At 48.0% G+C, this 16,304-nt stretch overlaps 1 protein-coding gene across 3 annotated transcripts in view; it reads left to right on the forward strand.

The window, feature by feature from the left end:
* The window catches only part of LOC138296822 (ATP-binding cassette sub-family C member 10-like), a 296,467-nt gene that overhangs the window by 150,163 nt on the left and 130,000 nt on the right, over positions 1 to 16,304 (forward strand). For all 3 annotated transcript variants that reach the window (XM_069236277.1, XM_069236279.1, XM_069236278.1), the window contains exons 10-11: positions 5,631 to 5,820; positions 7,401 to 7,478. In XM_069236277.1, coding sequence (XP_069092378.1) covers positions 5,631 to 5,820; positions 7,401 to 7,478 — 268 coding nt within the window. The remainder of the gene's footprint in view (positions 1 to 5,630; positions 5,821 to 7,400; positions 7,479 to 16,304) is intronic.

Raw genomic sequence — 16,304 nt, forward strand, 5'->3', positions numbered from 1 at the left:
TGGGCCTTGCTGGGCAGGATGGGAGGGAGGGGCTGACACACCTGAATAGGCAGTGCCCTGTCCCCACACAAAGAACTGCATGCCCCCTGTAGTGAGTCTGGAGCCAGCGGAGCCTTCTTGGAGTTTACTCTACTTCAAAGGCACCACTGGGTATAATAACTAGACTTCTGACCCTACCAACTCAGTACACTTCTGGACCTGTGGATACCCTGCCAGGAAGAAGAACTGCTGTGCTGCTAGAACTACTGCTGGACTACTGTTCTGGAATAACTGCTTTCTTGCTGTGCTGACCTGCTAGCTTATTTGCCTGGATGAGAAGGATTGGACTCACAACACTAGAACCCAGAGTCCAGAGTGACTCCAAGGGCTCGCTGGCTTGTCTCCTGTTCTTCTGAAGTATTAGGGACACAAAAGACTTCCAACTCATCACCTCTTGTGCCTGGACTTTGCTTGCTGCAGGTGTTACCCTGCCAAGTGGTGCCAATCGAGTCCTTGGCCCTTGAAAGTGGGTTAATTGTGTTGCTCCTGTCCGAAATCCATGCATCGACAATGTTGCGCGATTCCATCAAAGCCACCGCATCCTGCTGCTAGGAGGATCACGGACACCACATCGCATGGCGCATCCATTGCTGCTGCTGTGAGACTCGGGAACACTGCATTCCCGACTAATTGATGCATTGCCTCCATGCCCGACGCATCTCTTTGCTTGGCTTGGAGAAGTGTGGCTCAATGGTTAGAGTGGCAGACCCTGAAGCAGAGATCTGGCTCAAGACCAGGGTTCTAGTCCCGCTTCGGCAGGTCTTGGGCTCAATTCCCCTTGACCAGATAATTCTCGCCTTGGTGCCTAATCTAATTCATGGGTCCCACTCTGCAACTCTGGGCAATAGCTTGCTTAATCTCCACAATGGCCCCAACAGCGCTTGGATGCCTGGCTTCACCCTGGGGGTGCTCAGGAGTGGGCGCCTCACAGGGAAAAGCCAGGAGGGGTTCCATAGCGGTATGAGTACAGCGCCTTGAGACCCTAAAGGGTGAGTAGTGCGCTATACAAATGCTAATTTACATTTACATTTTGCTTGGAGCTGATGCATTGCTTATATCGGCAAGATTAACATCAATGCTTCACCTCCTTTGCTCCTCGTTTCTTGCTCTCGACGTCAACGCAACTCCGAACCAAGGTACTGCTTTCAGTGGGCCAAGGCTGGTCCCCGTATCCAACCCACACTCCATTGCAGTTGGTCTGACTTTTCAAATTTGACCCGATCTATTGCGATCAGATAGTCCCGGTTGGAGCTTTCCACTTCTAAGCACTACAACTACGTTTATTCTTTAAAAATGCATATCCAGAGTACTACTAATTGTTTTTTTGCTGTTGTAGTCTTGTTTTGTTCATTAAATTAAGATATGTTTTTCTAACCTGGTTTGGTATATTTTTGTGTAGTGTTTTCACTGTTTTACTGTTTGAAGTGTTGCACTAATACTTTACACATTGCCTCTTAAGTTAAGACTGACTGCCCTGTGCCAAACTACCAGGGGTGAGCACAGGTTAATATAGGGTGTGTATCTGACTTACCCTACCTAGGATTGTGGTTCCTGCTTGGGCAGGGTGCTTACCTCTGCCAACCAGAAGCCCAGCTTATAACAGAAGGCCTTTTTTTCATCTATACATCCAGGATCTAGAACAAGATCCCCATATCCATCAGGATTGCCACAATGCTTCTCCAATTTAGGAAATAGTTAAAGAGGTAGCTCTTTAAAAAACACTATGGTCCTCATTATGAAATTGGCGGTAAAAAACGACTGTACGACGAAACAACGACTGCAAAAACAACTACTGCCTTAACAATGAGGTCGGAACACCGACCTCGTTGCTACTACTAATGATTTTACCACGAATGCCTTAACAACGATATTTCTTGTAAAGGCATTCCTGATAAAATCATTAGCAATAGGCACCATTCACCCTACATCCCTCACCCCACCCCCCCAACCCCACCCCAAAACCTAAAACCCCCTGGCCCCCCACCCACTCCCCAAAACCAAAAACGCCCCACCCCCCCAAACCCACCCTAAAACCCCTGACCCCCCACCCACTCCCCAAAACCAAAAACGCCCCACCCCCCCAACCCCACCCTAAAACCTAAAACCCCCTGACCCCCCACCCACTCCCCAAAACCAAAAACGTCCCACCCCCCCAACCCCACCCCAAAACCTAAAACCCCCTCAACCCCCTGACCCCCCACCCACTCCCCAAAACCAAAAACGCCCCACCCCCCAACCCCACCCCAAAACCTAAAACCCCTGACCCCCCACCCCCGACCCCCTCCCCAAAACCTAAACCCACACTTACCTTCGCCAAGTCCCTTCTTTGTACCTTAACCACGCATGTTCGTTGTTCAGAACATACGTAGTTAAGGCACAAAAAACCGAAGTCGTGGTTAAAAAAAGCGTTGTTGCGCTTTCGTTAACCACGACCTTCGGAAAAAAAAAAGTCGTAAAAAAGGATGTTTCCCGTAAAAAACGCCTACCACCGAGGTGATGGGCGCCAAAATACCGTCACCGCGGCTACTATCCGTCCACCAGATTATGAGCGCTGCCGGACTTCCGCCATAAGAAAGGCGGAAATCCGGCAGAGATCATACTGGCGGGCGGTGTTAAACTGGTACTGCTATTACTAGCACTGCCACGCCAGCTGAATGCCACCAGCCATATCACGACCTGTGATACGGCCTGACGGTGTTCTGCTGGCAGGCACTGCTGGCGATAGCAGTGCCCCTTTGCGCTCCCTGCTGGAAGACCTCCTCGACAAAGGTAAGTCTGGCTTCCGACAGGGGAGAGGGGTGGGGAGTGTTGTGTGTGTGTGTCCAGTTGTGTGCATGAATGTGTGAGTATGTGTGTGAATGCGTCTGTGTGTGTTGTGTTGTTTGCGTGGGTGTATGCGTGTAAGAATGGTGAAGTGAGTGCGTGGCTGCATGTCAGTGTGATTGTGTGTATGATTGTGTGTGAGCATGTCTGGAAGTACACGTGCATGAATGCGTGTATGCCAATGTGTGTATGAATGCGTGTATGCCAGTGTGAGTGTTTGGGTGTATGCGTGGTGCGTGTCTGAAGGTGTGTGCGTGTATGGGGGGTGGGTGTGTGAGGATCAGAGGGGGTGGGGAGTGTTAGGATTGGAGAGGGTGGTGGGTGTGAGGATCGGAGGGGGCGTCAGGTGAGTGTTGGGAGGGGGGAGCTGCCTACCGGTGACAGGGAAGGAATTCCCTGTCACCGGTATGGCCTGCCGCCATGGTTTTTGTGGCGCTGCTAACGCCACAAAAATCATGGTGGTAGGCAGGCTCATAATGCCGCCCGCTGTACTATGCCGGCTGCCGGGCTGGAGATTGACATCTCCGGCCAAGTGGCTGATACTGCCATGGCGGTATGAGTGGAGGGCAGCCAACCCGCCATTCTAATAATTTGGCAGTATGTACCGTCTGCCTGTTGGCGGTACTACCGCCACATTTCCACTCACTGCTGGGTTCATAATAAACTGTAATGACCGCTTATGTCAAAACGCATTGACAATCCACAGCCCAGCTACCTCTCCTATCACTTGATGATAAAAATAACATATAAATATGTACAACCATAATTCCTGCATCACTTTGAGAAATGTCGCAGATCAGCCACATGGACTGGTTTATATCCTTATTACACAAGACAAGATAGGTGTGTATCCCCTCTACATTCCTCTACTTACCTCCCAGACTGTTCTCCCACTACTGTGATTGGTAGGATGCATGCTCACACTTTGCCATTTAATACTTTCCTACCTCTTTTGTGGCAACATCTGTTTTCTGGACCTCCCAACAAGTACTAATATTGTATTTTCTTAGCAGTATAAGTATCTGAAAACTGACTGTCTTATCTAACATTGAAGACTGCTATGACATTTCTGTCTTCCAACTTTTCTCTACTTTCCAGTGGGACTCGGGCAATGGCTTCTCTTAATTCCCAAAGTAGGAATACCTCTAACTTGTTTTGAAGCTAAACTGACATACTCCAACTGCTCCCCTTTCTAGCACGGCCTTTCAGCTGGTTATCACCTACTTGAAAGATGACCTGGAGGGAATTAGTGCTGTGTATCAGACTATCTAGGCAGAAACACAGTAGGTGAACCTTAACATCATCTGGGAACCTTCACATGTGGAATGGGAGCAGAGCTATGATTTACTCTAAATTGTATCCATCCACTGCAGACACAAATTGATTCACTACAAATGTATTCATGCATTACATTGGTATGGATGCCCACACTGTTTTTCCTTATCTACAACCGTAATACATACTATCTGGAGTGCCCACCTATTCTGGCATTGTGGTTTAAGGTGAAAAAAACGGTATGCTCCTTTATGTGATAGCCTTTGCCATTATCCATCCCTTTTTAGTTGTGGCATACAGTGGCTTCATTAAGTCCACTCTTGACATGTCATGATTGCTATTCTCATGGTCAAGCGACAGGTAATATTTCAGTAGCTTAGCCACCTGCAAAAGCATATTTCATTGTGTCTTGTGATGCTGATCACACGTCTGATGTTTTAAAACATGTTATTTACTCCAGGTTCTGAGATTTGTGTGAACCTGATCTTCTTCCCTTGTTGGTGCCAATTCCAAGTGTCTCTCTAAAATGTGTTCAGCATAATAAGAGAAGCTACTGCAACCTAAAAAAAAAATCTCTCTCTCTCTTTATTTACTCCCTAAACAAATACTACCAAACGCCCTAATTTCATTGGGACCAACTAGTATGATTTAGGATTTGCTGTCCCATCGTATTCAACATCATGTGACATTTGCTCTTTTTATTGTTCTTTGTTTCACTTCACATACACAAAGCTAACAAAAGCATCTGACATCTGCTATTGGACAAGGCAGTCGAGGGTTTCTAGCTCAAGTCATTGAGTTCAGTTCTTCTTAATCAGTAAGCCTTTAGCTGGTTCATTACTATTTACTGTGAACGAACATACTCACCCAGTGTGTCTGATGGACATTTGCTATTCCTAGAAACAGCTCATGCATTTTAACCAACCCTTCAATGGTGTGTCATCTCTACAGCTTGAACTTCTTGGTGGGTCACACAGAATATAATCAGCTGCTAGAGTGTAAAGCTGGAAACAATTTAGAACATCTGCAGATTGACCTTCATTCATGTGACTCAAAATATGGTTTTACTAGGAAGAGATGTGGAAAGGCGATGGGAGTGGTTTGATACCATGCAAGCCCATGGGTCGGAAATCCGGTGGGCTGGGCAGACAACTTGTAGGGCTGCCTGATAGAACACAATCAATCAATTATACATCATAACCAATTTAATAATGATGAGAAAGGAGGCAGCAAGTCACACACTGGCCTATCTGTGTTATTTAAAGAAAGTGGTCAGGTGGGTAGAATATTTCAAGGCATATGGTTTAGTAGAAGGCACTGGACCTCTGGACCACTCCTTTTAGCGTAGGCTTCATTGACGGTGACACCCTCATGCTGGGAACAGCAGGACATGATTCTACACCACCTGCTAGGAATGCTATATTGACTGTCACTGCTAATGTTGTTTTCAATGGAAGGGTTGTCTCATAGATCTGTTTAATCTTTCTTCTCAGGATAAAGAGATTTATCTTCTTGATGATCCTCTGTCTGCCGTTGATGCTGATGTTGCCAGTCACCTGCTAGAGAAGTGCATTTTGGGAATTCTCAGACACAAGACCAGAATCCTTTGCACTCACAGGACAGAATACTTGAGCAAAGCAGATTACTTGATTCTGATGGATGAAGGAAAAATTATTCAAACAGGTAATAACTTTCTCCCATGACCTCAAACCTTCCAGTACCTGTTCCTGAAGAAAGTATGAGAATATGTGTCTGACAGATGGCCTTATTTACATGGGAAACATTTGTCATCTACTCCTGCTAGATCTGCCATCACCTTGAGAAAGGCTTCCCAGGAGACCCTTCCACCACCTCTTGCACACCAACTCCCATGGCAGGAGGCCGCTCTTAGTGTCATACTGTGACTTCTGCATCACTTCTGCTAGGACCAGCAGGCCTTTCCCATGCAGGTGGGAAACTGCAGACTGGCTGGGGCTACTTTGCTGCACCCATCACACCATAAATGCATCATAATTGACAGTTTAAAAAAATGAATACGCTGACCCTACCAACAGAAGAAAGCAGGGACTAAAAGAGATACAGGAGTCTGTTCACACTTCCTCCTGCAGAGCTGGTGCTGCCTAATCTGTTGAGGGTTTTAGAAATTGAAATACATTTTTCCACTTGCGGCAAGAAAGACAACATTGATTGTCTCAAAAACACATGATTTAAAATTATGTATTTTTAGTGACAAATACACTATTTTTTTTTTGTTTCCTGAGAAACCATTGTATTGCATTGTGTCTAATGCGAGCCACAAAGTTACACCTAGTGCCTTTATCCCTACTGAGCACCCTGAACACAGTGTATTGACGATTCTCTCCTGCATTGCTGAAGCAAAGCACCTCTCATTAAATCTTCTGTCTTCAGCTATCTTGCTTGCAGCTGCATGCCTGACCACTGCCAACACAAGGTTAACCACATTACTCCTCACTGTGCATCTCCACTGGTTCCCTTTTCCAGCATGTGTCAAGTTCAAATCACTCTGCATCATCTTCAAGGCCATGCACAGCAGTAGGCACGAATACTGACCAAGGCACCTTACTTCCCTCTTTAGCTTCACTTGCGGCATGAACCTGTTGAAACTGGAGAGCCCCTCGGTGGTCCCAGAAGGCAAGATCCCAGTGTCTGGGAGGAGCTCTCCATTCATCTCTGCCTGCCTCTCACAGACTCTCTGGACGAACCTCAGATCCCTTCCTTACACCCTTCTTCCTGTTCCTCCTGTTCCATCACTGCTTCCAGCTTCTTGTCAGTTGATATGATTGTAGTCATGTCTTTGTGCCTGTATAAATGCACGTGGCACTGATCTTCCTTAAATATTGTCCAACTCATGCAACTGACTTTACTTGATTAATGCCCTATGTGGAGTACTCTTTTGCCCCATTGGGCAAGGTTGGTGCTACATACATAGCTATGGGAAAATACAAAAGATAATTAACCACTAGCTTGCTGTCCAGCCACAGTTCATTAATCAATGCCCTAACCTCACACCCGGTGTATTAACTAGTAAAGTTCAACCTGCTAATGGCATATTTACCATTAGACCCCACCCCATACTTGACTCTTACACCATTCCTTTTCCTACATTCTATAGTGAAGGTGAGGTTGGCTAGAAGCACAAATTAAATAGTAGCTCATATAATTGTGTGTACATGCACCACCTAGGCACTGACAGTGAGATATTTGTTTTTTACGGTTCTTTTTTGCTGATTTTCCTCCTTTAGGTACACCCTCTGAAATCCTTCCATTGGTGGAAGCCTCACTTAAGCACAGCAGCAAGAGAAGAAAGAAAGTGTCTGTGGGTAAGAACAGCAGACTGGTACATCTTTCACAATATCACATCTCTGGCCTGCTCTTTTCATCTAATCCTGCTGCTGCAGAATCAGGATAGTAAAAGATGGTGTAGTGTGAGACTGAATCCATTCTCTCTTTGCCTCTTCATTTTTGCTGTGTCACAGCTATAAAGAGCAGTCTTAGGTGTGGATGACAGGCACCTTCCATTCAGAAGTACTTTCTCAGTTGCTCACCACTAGCCCTGCATGCTTACCACAGCCGCACCTATCATGGCCTCCATGTATGCAAGAGAAATAGGGGCCTGAAGGCTACCACTTCCACCGCCGACTCCTGACACCTGTTTTTTTTTTTAAATCTGTTTATTTATTTCAACTGGGTTGATAAGAAAAAACCTACAGACAAGAAGACATGCTTCATATATACCAAATAAAATGGTACCCAGGAAACTGAGCTTCAAGACATGGAACAAGTCATGCTTTACACTATAGAGCAGTGCTGAGAGGGATCGGTTGTATATCAGAATATAAATGTCAGCCTAATTAAACGCAACCTTACAGAAGACAAGATGCAAGACACGCGTAGCAGTCCGTCAAGAGGGCCAACCACATATGCATTGATACCTAGACAAATGATTCCAGTTTTAAGTAATACAACAATTAAAAAGAAGAAACTTGAGCCAGTGCCCCTCCTGTCCCACACACACACCAGATATAGTCAGGATGACACATGGTTATACTGGTCAACATACAAGGTCTTAGTCCTGAAACAAAGTGAATAGGGAAAGGCCAGATGCCTCATAAATGTCATGCGGTTAGGTGGTCCTCGAGCCTCCGCTGCTCCATCCCCGCAACCCAGTGGACTGCCCGGAGCCTCAGTGTCATGTTGTATGGCAGCCTGGAGATCAGTCAGGATGGTGTCCCAGTTGGTGGAAATGGAGTATTTGCTCATCCCTGAGTTGTCTTCTGTATGCAGTGTGACACTCTCTGCCTGGGCCCATATAATGAGAGATTGCATTCCGGCTGCTAAGGTTGAGGGTTCTGGTGACTTCCACTGCCGTGTAATGAGGCGTTTAGCTATGAGCAATCCTAAGTCGAGCAAACATTTGGTGACCCTTTGTTTCCTGTTCTTGTGGAAGAGACCTAAGAGACATTAGGCTAGATGTACGTAGCTGTTATCATGTTGAAAACGGGCGATTCCCAGAATCAGGCCGCTTGCAATAAGAAAATGGCATTTTGGCATGTACCAATGCAATTTTGCAATTCAGTGATCGATTAACCGGATCAAAAAAAAGTTTGAGAGTCGATATTTGGAAGGGGCATGCTGAGGGCGTCCCTTACAAATAGAGAGTCGCAGTGGAATGTCAGATGGTTTTGTGACCGTAAATTTGGTCGCAAAACAAACACAGTTATCACCAGCTTCAAGTTGATTGCAACCCCTTCCCCTTTGTGAATGCGGGCGCCAACATTTTTTATGTTTGTAATGCATCTAATTTTCCTGTAGGGAAAACAAGCTGCATTTTAAAAAAAACAGCTTTATTTAAAAAGCAGTCACAGATATGGTGGTCTGCTGCCCCCAGCAGGCCACCATCCCTGTGAGTGCTGGCCGTTCCCAATGGGGTCACAAATTGCGACCTACCTCTTGAATATTGATGATGTAGGTCATTTACGACCCCATTGGGAATCGCTAAATGTGTCTGAGACACATAGTACATTTAATTTTGCGGGTCTCTAATTGCAAGTCACAAAGAATTGCAATTAGAGACTCGCAAAATGAAATGGTCATACATCTTGCCCATATTTTGCACATGTGCAATGCAGGGCACCCTGTGCATTTGAATAGTGAAGCGTGACGCCTTGCCAGTAGCAATGAAGAGATGGACAGGCCCAAAGCATGTTGAGTAGGTCAGTGTCGAGCAGGTGGCAGTGAGGACAGGCATCATCTGCTCGGTGGAAATAGCAGGGGGGGTAAGACAGGCCCTGCTTATGATGTAAAATTTGATACGTTGGAAACAAGCATTGCGTGGAACATGGACTGGGCTCTCTAATAAAGCAGCCCACTCTGTCTGTGAAGGGGTGAGTCAGGTCTTCCTCCCAATGACGGCGCAGGGACATGAGCTGTGGTCCGGTGTGGACTTGCAACAAATCTGCAAACCAATGTATAATTCTTCTACCCAGTCCCATCACATGAAGGTACTCTATACTGGGTGTTCTTGCATCACATCTCCTGATTTGTTCCGTAGTGTTGTAATCAGTGAGTTGTATAAAAGGAATTGGGCAGGGGGTTTAGCAAAGATTAGCACAAGTTACTTACCTTCGGTAAGCCCTTATCTGGTAGAGACTCTGGGGGTCATTAAGACTCCGGTGGTAAAAACCGCCTACCGCTGCGGCGATGGCCGCCAAAAGACCTTCGCCGCGGCTACCAGCCGTCCACCAGATTATAACCAAAGCCGGAGTTCCGCCAGAAGGATAACCTAACGGCATCAGGGGCCTGACTCCAACCAGAAAGTTTTGGCTAATCTCCTTGCTTTCCAGTAGCTGGCATCTTTCATCTCTGTGTAGCGCTGTTGACATAGTCTACGCTGAAAGTGACATGCACAGTGCCTATATAGGTGCCACCCCATTTCATTGACCTCAGTTCTCAACCTTTTTTCTGCAGCAGTAGCATGGAACCAAGTTGAGGAGCAATGACTAGTTTGCCAGCTTGAAGTCCTGAAGGGTCTCTTCAATTGTAAATGAAATACAGTTTGCAGAACCGGGAGGATGGGAGGGTTGGTAAGGAATCTGTGGCTAGATGGAGTCTCTATCAGATAAGGCGTTACTGTATATAAGTACTTGTTCATGGCTAGAATATATACCAAAGCAATTCCCCTCGGACGTGGGTCTGCAGACTGTGTTACACTAAGAAGTCCTGGAGGATCGAATAGGCAAAGTGCCCATCATGCCAGATCTGACTGTCTTAGCAGTAGTGTTTGACAAAAATGTGCAGAGATGCTCACGTAGCTCTGCTTTAGCTCTGGTGGAATGAGCTCTTAAGCCTGCAGGGTGCTGCGTCTTAGCCATTGGAGATGGTTCTTTTGTGAACTGTCTTACCTTTCTTTGCACCTGAAAAAACAAAGAGTTGATTGTCCACTCGAAAGTATTTGGGTAGACGTAAAATTACAACAATCATCTTGGGTCCAGACAGTGGAGTCTTTCCTCTTGCATGGTAGAATGAGAGGGTTGAATAAAGTAGCCAGTGTGACAGTCTGCCTGACGTGAAAAGGTGTAACTACCTTTGGTAAAAAATAAGAGACACGGGTCCTAAGGACCAGTTTGATGTGGAAAAAGGGCCTACAACTCACTGACCCTGTGGGCAGATGTTATTGCCACAAGGAAGACGGTATTGATGGTCAGCAATCTTAGATGGAAGCTGTGCATAGGCTCAAATGGTGAGCTCATGAGAAAAGTAAGGACTAAATTAAGGTCTCACTGGGCCAAACTGAAGAGCTTAGCAGGAATCCTGTTGTAAACTTTTGAGGAAAGGAGTCACAACAGGTGACTTAAACAAGGAAGGTTGGCCTGTGTAGGAAGCTGGCTCTGCATATACTATCAAAATGAGATTTGGGGCCACATGTACAAGGATCCGGCATTTGTCACCACCATGAGCTCTGGATGGGGAAGAGAGAGGTGCCTGTTGTTAATCCAGTTGTGGTCCATGAGCCACCACTGTAGATCTTTTGCAATTCCCTCCGATATCTAGACCACTTTGGAGAGATTCCTCTAAAGCTGTGTCTGCTGGGACTTCAGATCCCACTGGAGGTCCTGCAAATGCCAACGGGCATGTTTTACCAGCAGGATGCAAGCGGCCATGAGACCCAGCAGCCTCAGAGTCAGCCTCACTGCACTATAGGATAGAGGCTGAAGCATCGGAATCAGCTGGAATATCCTGGACTCTCTGTTCTGGAGGATAAGCCCAAAGCTATACTGTATTCAGAATAGCTCCAATAAAAGGGAGCTTCTACGAGGGAGTCAGGCATGACTTAGGCATGTTGATAGTGACTCCCAACGAATGCAGATGGTCTGCCGTAGTCTGGCGATGGGAGACAACTGTCTGGGGCGAGCCTGCCTCCCACAGCCAGTTGTCAAGTAAGGGGAAGGCTGAGAACCCTGACCTCCGCAGATGAGCTGCAACCACTGCCATCTTTTTTGTGAACACCGGAGGAGTGGTGGTAAGGCCAATGGGAGCACAGTGAACTGGTAATGCTATTCCCCTGCTGTGAACCACAGATAGCTTGTATAGGCAAGCAGGACAGGGATGTGGAAGTAGGCGTCCTGCAAGTCCAGCACTACCATCCAGGATTAAGGACAGATAGAACTTGAGCCAAAGAGAGCATCTTGAATTTTCCTTTTTTTTATTAAGTAGTTGAGAGGGCACAGATCTACGATAGGATGGAGACCTCTATCCTTTTTTGGCACCAGAAAGTAGCGGGAATAGCAACCATGTCCTACTTCTGATGCTGGCACCCTCTCAATGGCTTCTTTGGCCAGAAGAAAGTGGTGGTTCTCTGTCAGTCGATCAGTGGATGTGGCAAGGGTTGTGGGGCCTGTTGGAATGGGAGGGCATAGCCCCCCTGAACGATCTGAAGCACCCACTTGTTGAAACTTATTTCCCACCATTGGGGCATGTAGTGCTGAATCCAGCCACCAACAAGGATAACCATGGGGGCAGGAGGACAAATTAAAGAGGCTTCTGAGTTGCGGTTGCCGGAAGGGGGGATGGATTGAGTCTACCTCTGGCTCTAGTTCTCACAAGGCCTGTTGGCGCCGTGTCCACTGCCATGAAAGGACTGTGATGCCTGCTGGCTGTGGTGGCAGAAATGGACACCGCCTCTAAAGGGTGAAAGGCGATTTGGTGCTGTCGAAGGGGCTATGGTGAGCCCGAATGACCTAGCAGTGGCCCTACTGTCTTTAAGTGGTCCTAGAGCTGAATCTGCCTTTTCTCAAAAAAGGTGCGTCCATTGAAGGGAATGCCCATAAGGTATGTTTCGACAGCTCCAAAAAAGCCAGCTGTCCTTAGCCTTGTGTGGTGTCAAAGTGCCACAGTGGAAGCAATGGCTCTGCCTAGCAAGTCAGTTGTATCAAAACTCCATCTGATGGTGAACCTTGCCGCATCTCCCCTGTCAGCAACAGCTTGGGAGAGCATGGACCAGGCAGCACTTGTGCAGCAATAACCCGCACATTGTAGGAATAATGGCCTGATAAACACACTGTGTTTACGGACCACAGTGCCAGGCTGGAGGAAGAGAAAATTCTCTTGCCAAAAGTATGCAGCCTCTTGGACTCCCTGTCCAGTCATGTGGTAGGGAACACACTGGGATTAATCCTGTAGGTGGGTTGGAGTGCTGGGAGAAAAAGGCTAGGTTCCTGGGAGCGTGGCAGTGGTGGCAGGCGATGGTCCTGTGCACAGGAGTGCCTATGTAGGGCTTTTCCCAGACTCCATGCTGGAAATCTGTGAGTGCTTCATTAACAGGGAGTAAGAGTTCTGATGAAGATACCCCGGGTTGAAGCATCTCTGTCAAGACATTGGTTTCAACCTACATTGTGGCCAGCTGCAGGTCCAGGATCTCAGCCGGCCTCCGGACCACCATTGCAAAAGAAATACCCTTTCCTGCAAAGCCACTATGGGAGAAGAGAGGAGGCCAGTGTCTGTTGAGGTGTCTAGACCACTGGTGTCAGCCAAGTCATCGTATCCGTGGTCATCACCGTGAACTCTGCTAGGGGGTTGGAATAGCCATGGAGAGCCTCTGATCCCTACTAGGAAAAAAAGGCTCCTTCTCCTTGGATCCGGAGATTTTGCTCATGCAGTACCGCTGTACACCATCAGACAGCGTTGGTCCACTCCCAAACTAGAACATGTCTACTAAATAAGGCGTTACCGAAGGTAAGTAATTTGTTCATCAGCATCCGAGCTGGCATCAAGCAACACTGGTGTTGAGTGATGCCGGTCCGGCTCTGCATCGGCATCAGGAATCAGAATGGAATCAGTGCCTCTGATGGGGGGGTGGTGACACCGGGAACAGTGCTACTGGAATGGTCCCCAGAGGAGGCCTCGAAGTTGCGGCTGGGACAGATCTGCTACGGATCCTGAGGGCCCGATTGGTGCCACAGGCAGAGCCTCTGGCAGTGTCCCAGGCGGAGACCCTTACAAACCTACGGGGCTGAAAGGTGCTTCAGAGGGGTTCAGTTGACCAAAAATGGACCTCTTGGCCAAATAAAATTCTCATAGTTGGGTAGAGGTTGCTATGGCAACCCGGAGAGGACCCAAAATCAGATGACAGCTCTACAGGAACAACCTAGGAGTAAGGCCTGGATCTGTAGCATCATTTCCGTGGGTCGTCCGAAGAATGGGAGCAATGTAGAGAATATGAAGAGCACTTCTTGGACTCATTCTTGTGAGACTTACACGAAGAAGTCCGAGATCACAACGAGGATCAACAGGAGCGACTCTGGGAGCGGTCCCGAGACCTCCCTCATGACCGGGACTTGGATAGTAGACGTGCAGCCAAAAGCTTCATGGCTGGCTTGTGGATGGCCTTTGGTGTCCATGGTCTTGCACACCTCACAGGCCGCGGAGTTATGGTTCCACCCCAAGCACCATAGACAAACCAATTGGGAGTCCATAATAGAAATCCAGTCAGGCAGTCGATCGGTGGACGTGGCAAGGGTCACGGGGCCTATTGGAATGGGAGGGCATAGCTCCCCTGAACGATCTGAAGCACCCGCTTATTGAAACTTAATTTCCCACCATTGGGGCAGGAAGTACTGGATCCTGCCACCAACAAGAATAACCATGGGGGCAGGAGGACAAATTAAAGAGGCTTCTGAGTTGCGGTTGCCGGAAGGGGGGATGGATTGAGTCTACCTCTGGCTCTAGTTCTCACAAGGCCTGTTGGCGCCGTGTCCACTGCCATGAAAGGACTGTGATGCCTGCTGGCTGTGGTGGCAGAAATTGACACCGCCTCTAAAGGGTGAAAGGCGATTTGGTGCTGTCGAAGGGGCTATGGTGAGCCTGAACGACCTAGCAGTGGCCCTACTGTCTTTAAGTGGTCCTAGAGCTGAATCTGCCTTTTCTCAAAAAAGGTGCGTCCATTGAAGGGCATGCCCACAAGGTATGTTTCGACAGCTCCAAAAAAGCCAGCTGTCCTTAGCCTTGTGTGGTGTCAAAGTGCCACAGTAGAAGCAATGGCTCTGCCTAGCAAGTCAGTTGTATCAAAACTCCATCTGATGGTGAACCTTGCCGCATCTCCCCTGTCAGCAACAGCTTGGGAGAGCATGGACCAGGCAGCACTTGTGCAGCAATAACCCGCACATTGTAGGAATAATGGCCTGATAAACACACTGTGTTTACGGACCACAGTGCCAGGCTGGAGGAAGAGAAAATTCTCTTGCCAAAAGTATGCAGCCTCTTGGACTCCCTGTCCAGTCATGTGGGATTTATCCTGTAGGTGGGTTGGAGTGCTGGGAGAAAAAGGCTAGGTTCCTGGGAGCGTGGCAGTGGTGGCAGGCGATGGTCCTGTGCACAGGAGTGCCTATGTAGGGCTTTTCCCAGACTCCATGCTGGAAATCTGTGAGTGCTTCATTAACAGGGAGTAAGAGTTCTGATGAAGATACCCCGGGTTGAAGCATCTCTGTCAAGACATTGGTTTCAACCTACATTGTGGCCAGCTGCAGGTCCAGGACCTCAGCCGGCCTCCGGACCACCATTGCAAAAGAAATACCCTTTCCTGCAAAGCCACTATGGGAGAAGAGAGGAGGCCAGTGTCTGTTGAGGTGTCTAGACCACTGGTGTCAGCCAAGTCATCGTATCAGTGGTCATCACCGTGAACTCTGCTAGGGGGTTGGAATAGCCATGGAGAGCCTCTGATCCCTACTAGGAAAATAAGGCTCCTTCTCCTTGGATCCGAAGATTTTGCTCATGCAGTACCGCTGTACACCATCAGACAGCGTTGGTCCGCTCCCAAACTAGAACATGTCTACTAAATAAGGCGTTACCGAAGGTAAGTAATTTGTTCATCAGCATCCGAGCTGGCATCAAGCAACACTGGTGTTGAGTGATGCCGGTCCGGCTCTGCATCGGCATCAGGAATCAGAATGGAATCAGTGCCTCTGATGGGGGGGGTGGTGACACCGGGAACAGTGCTACTGGAATGGTCCCCAGAGGAGGCCTCGAAGTTGCGGCTGGGGCAGATCTTCTACGGATCCTGAGGGCCCGATTGGTGCCACAGGCAGACCCTCTGGCAGTGTCCCAGGCGGAGACCCTTACAAACCTACGGGGCTGAAAGGTGCTTCAGAGGGGTTCAGTTGACCAAAAATGGACCTCTTGGTCAAATAAAATTCTCATAGTTGGGTAGAGGTTGCTATGGCAACCCGGAGAGGACCCAAAATCAGATGACAGCTCTACAGGAACAACCTAGGAGTAAGGCCTGGATCTGTAGCGTCATTTCCGTGGGTCGTCCGAAGAATGGGAGCAATGTAGAGAATATGAAGAGCACTTCTTGGACTCATTCTTGTGAGACTTACACGAAGAAGTCCGAGATCACAACGAGGATCAACAGGAGCGACTCTGGGAGCGGTCCCGAGACCTCCCTCATGACCGGGACTTGGATAGTAGACGTGCAGCCAAAAGCTTCATGGCTGGCTTGTGGATGGCCTTTGGTGTCCATGGTCTTGCACAACTCACAGGCCGCGGAGTTATGGTTCCACCCCAAGCACCATAGACAAACCAATTGGGAGTCCTTAATAGAAATCCAGTCAGGCAGTCAATCGGTGGACGTGGCAAGGGTCACGGGGCCTGTT

The sequence above is a fragment of the Pleurodeles waltl genome, chromosome 5 (genome assembly GCF_031143425.1).
Source record: "Pleurodeles waltl isolate 20211129_DDA chromosome 5, aPleWal1.hap1.20221129, whole genome shotgun sequence".
Taxonomy (NCBI): Eukaryota; Metazoa; Chordata; class Amphibia; order Caudata; family Salamandridae; genus Pleurodeles; species Pleurodeles waltl.